Source organism: Neodiprion fabricii, chromosome 3 (genome assembly GCF_021155785.1).
Source record: "Neodiprion fabricii isolate iyNeoFabr1 chromosome 3, iyNeoFabr1.1, whole genome shotgun sequence".
NCBI classification, from domain to species: Eukaryota; Metazoa; Arthropoda; class Insecta; order Hymenoptera; family Diprionidae; genus Neodiprion; species Neodiprion fabricii.
Genome location: NC_060241.1, coordinates 20,393,175 through 20,404,953, shown reverse-complemented (window position 1 = coordinate 20,404,953; position 11,779 = coordinate 20,393,175). Strand labels below are relative to the sequence as shown.

Here is an 11,779-nt window from a genome sequence, read left to right as displayed (position 1 = left end):
GAGAACAGGATGAAAAATTCATTCGAAAAAGGCTTAGCTCTCTGAAGACTTGGCGACAAAGTTCCGCTAACTCTGTAGCTCCTGATTCAAGGCCCCTAAAGTCGAACGTCTCCTCGGTCACGACTTTATTTTTACCAACGAAAGCCTGGGAGCAGAGATGCAAATTGGAACAGAAGGCGGACGAATCCTTTGGCAAAGTCAATTACATCAAAGATATCCAAAAATTGTCAGTAGGAACGAATGACTAGTGAATTTTGTTTATTATTTATTTATTTCTTTTTCCCCGTTCTGACTTCAATTTTATCCTTTTTTTCAGAGCTCCTCCGCGATGAAAATGGTACCGAAGACTTATAGTAAATGTGATACGATCTGAGATAACGTATATGTATATTGCAATAACCACATATGAAAATTTCATGTCTTCAGTATAAAAATTCTCGTATTTGTATAATATGTTCACATATGTGTTTATTTTCTCTCATACGAACGGAACCTTTTTTTCTTTCATACGATTTACATAATAAGTTATGAGTAAGTGCGCGTCGATTCTTATCCAAAACAGTTTTAGGGTTATACTGGGTTCCATAAGATTTAATAACTATGTACCTATATCGTGTGGATATAACGTATACAACAATAATAATAATAATAATAATGATGATGATGACGATGATGATGATGAAGATGATAATAATAACAACAACAACAACAACAATAACAATAATAACAACAGTAAAGTATGCGATAAAAGGAAAAAAACGCTAATGAAAATCACGTAGCAGGTGAATTGTTGCGGGTAACATGTTAACGCCGTTTCGACTTTACTCAAATATATAACATACTTTCTATTTACCTTTTGTTTATTTTATTCATATTTTTTCTTTTTAATTATGATTACCAAATACAAAAACATAGGTGCTATGTGATAATGTTATAATACAAGAGTGTCGTCATAATGTTATATTGGACACAATCGCTCTAGTCTGGGCAGCAACATTCTGTACAACGTAATGCGAAAACAGCTCATTCAAATACTTACGAGTTAGATTCTTATCGGTAGAACTATGTATATACAAGTATGCATTTTAGCATATACGTGTATATAATAGATTTTTTTTAGAAGTACCTTTTAGATAACCTTATTAAAACAAATTGTGTATATATATATGTATATATATATATATATATATATATATATATAATATGTATAAAACGAAGCGAACCGTTCTTCCTCAAGTCTTTTTTTCTGCGCAACTTTTCTCGAGCCAATTTTTTTTTTTTTTTTATCTTTTCCTATCGTGTTTTTTCCTCTTTCGTTTCTTTTCTTTTTCTCTAGTGCGCAAGTCGATTTATCTATGTACACGCTCTGAAAATGTTTGCAGAATGGTAGCAGATTGTTTGCGATTTTTAAAAAATATAAATATATGTAATATAAATCAAGTGAATAAAAAATAAAAGTTCTGACTTCTGCGCTTTCTCTTGCATTTCAATGGTAATAAGTCCCTTATTTTCGTGTAAAAAAAAATGTTTGTCCAAGTCGAAAGAAAAATATTTGGGATTCCTCCCCCTTCCCGAGTTTTATATACGTATGAAATTACTGGTAAACAGTTTGGCGTTCAAAAGGAAAAAAAATAAAGAGACAGAGGAATAAATTTGACAAAATAATTGGCTTTTGAAGATCTTTTACTGATTATAAAAATCGACTTGATTTAATTTCTCGTTTAATTATTAATTTATGGTTTTCTTTTTCGGAGAATCGCAAATCTATCGCATATAATATATTTAACGTTAATCTACACACGTACAAAACTTATTATACTGAGAAAACATTGAAACGGATCAAATAGCATTCGTTTAACAAACTGTGCTGCGGTGATTTTAATAATTATCACGACTGTTAGAGGTCGTTAAATATTTGACACCGGAATGGATTGTTTAAATCCATCAAGATTTCAAATACTTTTCGCAAAGCTGCTACCACCGCCGCATAATTTGGCACGAAAATCAAATAAAATAACCCTATATACGCGAAGTTTTATGTACACATATTACAAATAACTCTTTATTTGTTGTATTATATATCTATAGATAATGCATTTACTACATACACTCTTTCTTTAAGAAATGAGATTTGCCTATTATACACGAGAATAGTTTTACCCCATAGTCTCTCATCGCACAGTTCAGTTCGCAATTACGATTTTTAAATCAGAAAGAGACAGAGACAGCGTGGATTATGTGGTGGGCATGTTTCTTTTTTCGATTCATGAAACAAGCTTTCAGTTCAATATTTATATCCCCACATTCAGGTTAGTTCTTTCAAAGAAAACCAATAAGAATATTACAATGTCCCTTTTTTTCGTTTTCATCATTTTATTCGGTAATTTTCATATTTATTACTATTATTATTGTTGTTATTATTACTATTATTATTACTGTTATTGTTATTATTATTATTATTTACATAAAAATCTTATCGAAATGAATCTAGTAACGAGACTATTGTACTTTGGATCTCGGAGAAAAACTTGGCTCGGAATATTCCGTCGAGATGGTTTTGACGAGGAAAGAAAAAAAATCTCAATGCATCGGATAAAAAATATTTCTCCTACCAAAGCCAATCAGCGGATGAGATCGAGATAATAAATAGCAATGTTGTATGTCTAAGGAAAAAAAAATATAAAAAGAAAAGAGCTTATTAAGAATGATTGCGTGAAAAAGGTTTCGAAAAAGAAAAGTGTACTAAAATAAAATAGCATCCGAGCAAAGCTATTCCCCCTGAAATTTGTGTGGAATTTTTGTTTCTTCCTTTCTCACATTACACAGTGTAGGTACAAACGATTCATTAGTACGATAAATCCTTTGCGTCTGTAACTTGACCATTAGAAAGAATAGATGATTAGGTTATCATTTTTTAATTATTTTTTTTTTTTTTCGAAAATAGTCTCATTGTATTATGATAATTTTTTATTTCTTTCTTTTTATCCGCATCCATTTTTCACTGGGTCAAACTTTTTCCGTGTCACATATTTAGCACGTCGCCGCACTCTTGTGTCCTATTGCACACTAAATACGAAAAAAGCAAGATTAAAAAATAAAATTGAGAAAAAAAACATCTGGCATGAAAAACGCCTTCGAAAATGAGCGTCGGGGATAATAATAGTAATAATAAAAAATAAGACAAAGAAAAGAAAAAAATCCCACAAAACACGCATCTGGCATGTCAACGTTTTTCATTAAATGAGAAGAATGATTGTTTAGTGTGTGTATATATATATATAATTTATATATATAATTTATATATATATATATATATATAGATAATTTAGTTATTTACACTCGTTTTTCACACTAGAAAATCAGGGTCACTATAGTCCTCAGCACTTTCGCTACTGTCTGAAATTCTTCTCCTTTTTTTCTTCTTGTGCTTTTTAACCTTTTCCGTTTTATGGGTACGATGCTGTTTTCTGTGGTCCTTGTTTTCGCTGTGGGGGTGTATGGTTAGTTTAGGTACACGTGGGGTGGTTGCCGCAGCCTGTGGAGCTGCGGGGATTGAATTAACAGAGTTAACTTGAACCGCAGGGTTACTCATGTTAATCTGATTCTCATTTAGCTGTCTGTTCATAGAGTGAGTGGGTGTGGCGTGAATATCTGCAACAGTTGGTAATCTACCGCTAGCAGCAGTTGGATCAATTTGATTGGCTTTTTGTAAAGCTTCAGGGTTTCCCCCCTCCTCATCGGGTTCCTCAGGATCAAATTTGAGCATCAATTGCTTGAAGTCGAGGTATTCTTTTATCAACTTCTTTTTACCACTTTCGTCCAGCTCATCATTATTTGTACCATCTTTCAGTTTCTGTAGCGTTGCTTTAGGCCGGAAGTGGAGATTATTTTTTCTACTAACAGCCTTCTCGTAGACCTTCGCAGATTCTGAAGGTGAATACTGTCCAATTTTAGCATCCGTGAATCCGTAAAGATCTTTGAGATGCTGTCTCAGAGTAAGCAGCAATAAAAAACCTTGACTAGCCGTTATATACTCCCTGAGTAATGTCGTGTCTTCCGGTAACCTTGCCATTATCGTTTCCTCGTCTTCTTCGTCATCCTCTTCATCCTCAATATTCGGTAAAACTGGAATTGCCAGTGGTTCTCCATCAGGCCCAAATTTCATAAGTGAGGGATGCTCCTGCTGTGGCTGCTGTTGCTGCACCTGCGATTGCTGGGGATGAATCTCCTTAGGCAACAGGGCCTCCTTGAAAGACTGTAGGAGATTTGTGCCAGACATTGAAATGATGATGTCGATATTATGGATGATAAACAATGGCTCATCCTGAACCTGGTAAGTGAAGTAAGACAAATTGTCTGCCAGATAAAGCATTTGTGACAAACTTGTCTTCGCACTTTCGTCAAACTGTTTAAGGAAAGAGAGAACAATCGCCCTCCGTTGCTGCTTGGTATTCCTAAGTATGGTGTACAGAAAACCGTTGAGAGCAGATGGAAATTCCCCCTCCTTTATTCTCATCCCTCTAACGGTATCGTCGTTTTGCAGTATCTTCTGAAGCCGGTAGCTCAGCCTGATTCCAAACTGTGACTTCATGTGTATGAAGCCTGGATATTTCTTCTCGATGTCTTGCAGTTGTTTGTCGGCACTATGACTCACCATCTTTTCGCAATCTGTACTCATGCAAATCAGGTACGGAACTATTTGCACAGGATGTACGAGACCCTGAGCCAATATCAGCTGGATTACCTTGAGAGCAGCGTGCCTCACAGATACATTTATATGAAGGAACGACTCCAGTATCTCTTTTAGGTACAACTGGATTACCGTACTAGCCATACCCGATGAAACGTCGCCCATTTCCTTGAGGTTCTCTTGCTTGGACAGCTTAGCCCATTCCTGATCCTGTTTTATCATTCGCTTTTCTTCCTCTTGCAGATATACTTCAATGTTGTTGAGGACCTGTGACCGCATGTTGATGGGCGCATTTTCGGAAGTGAGTAAATGGTGATAAAGTTCTTTGAGCTCGGGTGTCATCATGAATTCGTAGTGCCTGATGCACAATGAACCAATAGCCGAAAGTGTGAAAAATCGTATGTCGTCGTTATCCTGATGCACAAAGTAGCTCAGCGTCTCAAAAACTTGGTCCTTTATATTCTCTGGTAGGCCCTCGGTTACTTCCTTATCAGTGAAGTTGAAATGCCTGAGCAAAAGTCCGACAGTGAACAAAGCGCGTCTGAAAAACGGTCTATTCTTCTGCAGAATCGGATTGGTACGATTTTTCTCATACAATGACTTGTAGTCGGTCAAATGTCCATAATATTTCTTAAAGCAATCGCGTATCAGCTTGAAATTCCTCGTTACATTGTTTACTATAGATCCCAGACAGGAAAGGCAACTTGCAACGACAGACTTATCATGGAGTAGAATCAGTTTGACAGAATCCTCTTCGAGCTGAGCCAGAAAGGTTTCGCTGGGGTGTTCCATCAGCGGAACAACAAGCTCTAACGTGTGAGCGACACTGCTTATTATCTGATAGTCACCCTGGGTCTGGCATTTTAGACTGAGATAGGGCTGTAACGTTATCGCATGGTTGACGAGGAGCTGCGGTCTTATTTTTGCAAACAAATATAGCGTAGTTAAACAGGCTACTAGCCTTTGCGATGAGCCCTTCTTCTCAACTTTCTCAGCATCATCAAGGCCCGTTTCTTCAAGTCTTAATACATTCTCGATAAGACAATCAACGATCTGCTTGCAGGCTGTGAGCAACGCCTTAGGCGGCTCAGTCATTGTCTTTGTGCTATCCTCTTTGTCCTCTTTAGGCTTGAACAAGCTCACCAGGAGCTGCTCGAACCACTCAAGTCCCATGTCCTTGCTAGCAGTAACGACATCTGTGATGTTCATCACCTTTCTAAGCAGTGCCTCAGAATCTACAACAGGTCGTTCCTTGACAGGAGTGAACCACATGTTCTGAAACACTTCCATGACCAGTTTTCTTATTCCCTCTTCGTCGTTAACCCTTCTGATCATCTTGACGCATATTTCCGGTATTTTGGGGAAATTTGGGCATTCCATACATATATCCTTGAGTATCTTGATGACACGCTTTCGCACGCTGACCCCAGTGTCCAGAATTCGCGTGGAGAGCATATCGTAGTATTTGTCAATCAGCTCTGGCCTACTTAGGACAAATTTACCAACGAGATCGACAGCTGCTTCGCGAACAGACGTGGATAGGTCGAAAAACGAGTGTTTTACACCAAGCTGCATGTCAACTCTGGCCAATACACTCGAATCAGCCTCGACAATCATTGTAAGGCATTTCATTGCCTTGGTGCGAATAGCGATTGAAGATTCAGTCAGAACGTGAAGTATCTGCTTGAGATAGCGATCGAAGCTTTGTGAGAAGGGCCGCTTCGATGCAAGGTACTGTGATATCAATTCCGCAGACTTATAGTCGATGTAAGTTTGTAGTATATCACTTTTAGCGGTGGAATGACTGTAAGGTCTTATCTTATTTATAATTAATTTCTTTTTTAGTTCAATGAGCCGATATGACTCTGAGTTTTTCTGTTCATTGTTGTCATTCTCATCCGCGTCACACTCATTCTCATCCGATTCACTTTCCTCATCGCTGCTGAGATGCCTATTTTTCTTTATTGACTTTTTCTTCTGCATCTTTTTTGTTGGCGTATTTTTTGTCTGACCAACGCGAGATTTTTCAACTACGGTATCTCTGTACCATTGTGCTAGGTAAAAGTGCCTCGCATATCCTAGAGCAGCGTCGTTCGTTCCATTTACTGCGAGATAATCGATTAGCACTCTCTGCAGAAATATCGTTCTTTCTTCATCCTCACTGATCCCAACAATGTCCTTATCCTTTGTCACCTCATAGTCAGTGTCTTTCTGCTGTTCAGTCTTTATGTCTTTTACTATCTGATCGATTGTCGACAGTTTACAGTGCGAGTTTACTGCATCCCTGCGCAGTCTGGCAGCCACAACGCCAAGATATTCAATGGACGCTATCCTGAGCGACATGTCAGATCCTTTGTTGGAAAAATGGCTGACAAGCAAATTCCCCAGAAGACTGAGGAGCAGTTCAGCGGCAGGCCATTCAGGTTTGTTAACAGTCGCCAACAGATCCTGTACAAAGTTTTCAAACAACGGTCTGTAGTCGATTTCCTCGCCTTTGCTTCCACATTTGTTTAGGAAAACATTCAAAAAATTTCCAGCTGTTCTTGTCGCAGTTTCGTACTTGTTGAGTATAAGAACGTCGATGTCAACCTGGTGGGATTTCTTCTCTTTTTCTTCACTCTTCTCATCGTCATCTCTCGCCTGTTTATCACGTGGCATTAAACTCTCCGGTAGAACTACGACACATTGAATTAGCTGAAGAACCAAAGCAGTAAGCATTTGTATATAATCTTCAGAGTTCAGTCGGTAAGTCCTAAGACTCCTTTTACTGCTTGGCAGCCGTGCTATTGAGGCCAAAATATCGTCGAGTAGCAATCGCCTGTGTTTCTCATACTTTGTAAAAATAACTGTTACAAGTTTCAGCGCACTCAGCTGCAGCTCACTCACAGATTCGACAAAGAAAGGAGCAACACCCAGGGTAGAGGCATGTAGCACACTTGTGTCGGTCAAGACCTGGATACTGAGGAGTTCGGCGAGCAGACCAACAAGCACGTGCATTTTATTATAAACTCCAAGGATACTTTTCTCCCTTACTTCTTTAGTATGGGCTCGTTTTTTTCTACCACTAGCATTAAAATTTTCTGTCTTGTTTTTAGAGTCTATTCTGTAAACAGGGTCAAACGAAGGGTAAATCGTGTTCTGTAGCTGAAATTTCATAAACAGCACAATTCTGTCTATAACGTCCTCAAGGTAAACATGCTTAGACATATTTTGTGACGTCATGATGTAGAGAGCGGTAAGTGATGCATCAACTGCACGCTGCACCCTCTCCATGGCGAGTTCCATCCAGAGGCGGCTTTCATCTATGTCATCATCTGGATCAGCAAGTGGCGAGACTCTAGCGCCGTCACGTATGTTCTTCTCCAATATGTTGAGAAGTCTGACCAAGCGGTCAGGTGGGATAGATTCCATAGCCCCAAGACCTTTGAGCTTGGCAGCTTCGCTGCATAAGTCGTGAAGCTGATATTTAGATATGAGCATTTCAGGAGCTACGTCGCCGTCATCGTCAAGATCAGCTGTTGCTGCAGCGTCTTCAGTGTTTTCAAATATCGCGTCTATAGTTCTGTTGAATCTCTGATACGTGTTAGTGTCCATAAGCTCCTCAACGCTGAGTTTATGCAGTACTGGAACTAGTTTTCTTTCTACTTTCCTGATCTTAGGTTTCGTCGGCGAATTTGGTTCTTCGTCCTCTCTATAATCGTCATCATCATCTACTATCCTCCTGCGTCTTCTTTGGGTCTTGTCCTCCCCTTTCTTTCGCTCTGCTCTTTCTTTTTCTTTTTGGACCTGTCTCTCCCTGGCTCGTGCCTTGAAGTGCTTGTTATTCCTGCCTATTTCCTCTTCGCTCTCCGAATCACTCTTCACCTCATTGTTGCCTCCCATAATGCCCATTTTTGCTGCAAGGTTCGGAGATTTCTCCGCAAAAGCGCTGAGGCTCTTTTGCATCAGAGCTTGATCGGCCAGTGACAATCTTTTCAACATAACAATAGGCTCTTTCATTTTTTCCACTGGCGTAGCTGCCAGTGGCAGCGTTGCTTGGCTCACTTCGCTCTTGGCGAGATTATTATTTTGAATACTCGAAGGATTCGTCATTCTATGTGGTGAGCCGTAATTTTCGTTTGCTTCGTTTACTAACAGGTTAGGATTAGGGTGAACCGGAATTTGCTGCAAATTATGAATGACATCCCGGATCGGCATTTGTGCAGGATTCCGCCTCTCGTCCAAATCATGCGATATAGGTAGTTGAACGTCCGGAAAGCCAGTGACCGGATCCAGAATGAACTGTTGATTATCCTGAACACTGTTACTGACATTATCAAGTTGGTGGGATTCTAAGGGGTGAGGTAGCTGCTGATTCAGTACAGGATCGTAAATACTTTGTTGTACGTTCATACTATGATGATGTGTAGGAATTCCAGCGTGCATTGGTGAAGTATGGTGTATATTGTGCTGAGGCGTGAGACCGCCGACGTGATGCTGAGGTGTGATGTTGCCCAGAGACGTAATTGCGCTATTAGGTGAGCTGAGATGAGCCGGGGAGTAAATATTTTGTTGCGGGTTCATCTGGGAAATTGGATTCACACAGTTGACATCTTCCTGCATATGTTGCGGCGTCGTCGATGCTCTGGTTTGTTCTGTGATGACTGTGGCTCTTGGAGAAGGTGAGGGAACAGCAAATGGTGACATTTGCGAAAGTTCGGCGTGGTTCTGAGGCGCGATACTCATCCGAGGATGCTGTGGCTGGGCCACCGCTCCTGGCGGTGGCAAAACGATGCGCGCAGCAGCTGGATGAGCAGGACTGCCCTGAGGAGTGTGGCGTGATCCTGACGGGCTCGAATAAGATGGTGAAAACTGTCCGTAACTGGCTGGCGACTGATTGGGGTGCATCAGCGAAGTATTTTGGGTTGTCCAGTTTCGTGGAGAGTTGTACTGTGGCCCTTTAAACACGTGGGGATTTATCTGAAGTATCGCTTTCAGCAATTCCGGTGTATTTTGCTGGGGATCTACGAGCTGCTCGGTGTTGGCGTAGTGGTCCTTGAGCTCAATGTGGTCTGAGGACGTCTGCGAGAGAGAGAGAATTAACTGAGGCACTAAGTTCTCATCCCTTGCACTAAGAAGTATCTGCGCCTCCTGCGCCACACGTGGATGAAACAAAAGCGATTTATTTGTCAGAGTCTGCGGAAGCGGCGTTGGCAAAGGCATCTCTGGTAACAAGTCAGTCAGACTTGCTATGCCCGCAAGGGTAGTTATCGGTACGCTCGGTATAACCCCATTCATTTTGGCTAGGATTTGTTCTGGCATTACAGCCCTAACGATAAATTTATTTTTCTCTGGTATTTTTTGTTCGTTTTTGCTTCCACCCCAATATCAATTATTCCAAATTCTCTGAATAGCTCACCTCAGAGATGGATTGCGTTAAAACTAAACGATTCTCGGCTCTGCTATATCCGCGTCTCTGACGTTTCGATATTGTAGATGCAGCAGCGGAATACCAACTTTCGACGGAGCGCTACATACAAGCGCACTATCAATCAATAATATCTTCGAGTCTTCAAACTTTCTACCAAGCTTGGGAACCCAACAAAGTCTCTCTAAGTTCCCATTGTTGCTGTCACTAAGAAGTCAGCCAAATTTAGATGACGCTCTAGGGTCCTGCAACAGTCGATTCATGTTTGAAGTACGGCCCGTTACTACCTGCAACAATTGAATTTAAATTAAATTTACATTTTTTACTGAACAACATGGATAATTATTAACTAACGTACAAGTTGATGTTCATTGTCAAGTAATAGATAAATCATTAATGTATCATTTTACCGTTGTCGCAAATTTTCAGGGAGGCGCCGAGGTTGTGATCTTGAAATAATGTAAAAATCTGAAATGTGCAAAAAAAAAGGCTACATAATTGAAAAAAGAAGCATGCAAAATAAATAAAACTAAGAACTAATTTCGGTAAGCTAAATGAGTGAACTGTGAAATAAATAAACAATAACTACAGACGATGGTATCATCGCATGCAAATATGTGCATTAAATCAAGAAAAGTCATCAACTTATCGTGGTAACTAGTTCGGAGCAATAGATGATAACATTGCATAACAAACGTGGTTAAAAATGATTAAAGATGCTATGGTATTCGCATCAATTTGTGCTATTTGTAATATTGTTTAAAAATTAACGAAATATAATCGCGCCAAAGTTAGCCTGACATATTGAGGGGGGTGAGGTAAGGGTGTTATTCGATTCTTGAATGAAAACAATACTAGTTTTGAAAGTTATGAAAAGTCAAGTTCGGTATGCGTAGCTAGGTTTGATTATCAAATGCATGATATTTCTCTTACCAAGCAATACCGCTGATTATTTATACGCTGGAATGCGCGGTGGCCAATACTGTTTTGGCGGGATGCTGGTGTATTTTCTTTAGTCGAAAATAATACGGCGTGATGATATTACAGGTTGCCGATCTTTCACGTCCATCGGTGTCTCGGTTAGTTGAACGAAAAGACTTTTTCTCGCAGCGAAATATCCACTCAATTGTCATCCGCGGCTGTGGCCTACATGATTCTCTTAGGCCTCAAGTCATATCGTAACAAAACAGACGGCAATCAACACCATGCACTTGTCACTCTCATTTCACGAGACACCTTGTACTTATTTAGAATGCGGGGGTGATTAGTTCTAAGGATTATTTTATTTACGGGGTATGAATACCAAGAAAATAGACACAAAGGCGTCCATTTTGATCACCAGCGAGTTGGCGGAAGTGGCGTAGTAGGTATAAGGCATCAATGTATAATGGCAGAACTCCCAGGTTACGTTTTACCGGCTGGCGTATGTCAGTACACAACGTTGCATTCCTTAGCATTATTCCATCCTATGAAATTAATTACACATCTAATATTTATACGACATATGCTAAGTGAACTCTGGTCAAACGATTTTCTCTTTTCTGGATAATAATAAACTCTACCTCACGTACTCAATGGTTGTATATAGTTTCATTTCACCACTCGCAGCTATCTACAAGCTGCATAGTCTTTGCTCGTGTAACGCGTACGGCTGGCGCGCTGGCATAACGTCATATATACGA

General features: G+C 39.8%; 2 protein-coding genes and 1 long non-coding RNA gene across 4 annotated transcripts in view; 1 reads left to right on the top strand and 2 right to left on the bottom strand.

Annotated features, from left to right (window-relative positions):
- LOC124178422 (coiled-coil domain-containing protein 112-like) overlaps window positions 1–2,586 on the top strand; it is a 4,065-nt gene extending 1,479 nt beyond the window's left edge. Inside the window, exons 4-5 of one of the 2 annotated variants that reach the window (XM_046561742.1) lie at window positions 2–226; window positions 317–2,586. In XM_046561742.1, coding sequence (XP_046417698.1) covers window positions 2–226; window positions 317–332 — 241 coding nt within the window. In that variant the 3' untranslated portion in view covers window positions 333–2,586. Of the gene's footprint in view, window position 1 lies in introns of both variants that reach the window. The other variant, XM_046561741.1, reaches the window with a different exon arrangement.
- LOC124178435 overlaps window positions 1–11,779 on the bottom strand; it is a 16,936-nt gene extending 5,157 nt beyond the window's left edge. Inside the window, exons 1-3 of the long non-coding RNA XR_006869806.1 lie at window positions 11,031–11,779; window positions 10,508–10,565; window positions 10,089–10,384 (exon numbers count right to left, since the gene is read on the bottom strand). This is a non-coding gene — a long non-coding RNA (uncharacterized LOC124178435). The remainder of the gene's footprint in view (window positions 1–10,088; window positions 10,385–10,507; window positions 10,566–11,030) is intronic.
- LOC124178412 (nipped-B-like protein) lies at window positions 1,294–10,021 on the bottom strand. The gene has a single exon (XM_046561707.1). It carries the CDS (start codon window positions 9,989–9,991, stop codon window positions 3,347–3,349), a length of 6,645 nt encoding a protein of 2,214 aa, XP_046417663.1. The 5' UTR covers window positions 9,992–10,021; the 3' UTR covers window positions 1,294–3,346.

What these genes read in the sequence shown, in the direction of transcription:
- LOC124178412 (XM_046561707.1), bottom strand. Translation starts at nt 9,991, where the DNA reads ATGCCAGAACAAATCCTAGCCAAAATGAATGGGGTTATACCGAGCGTA.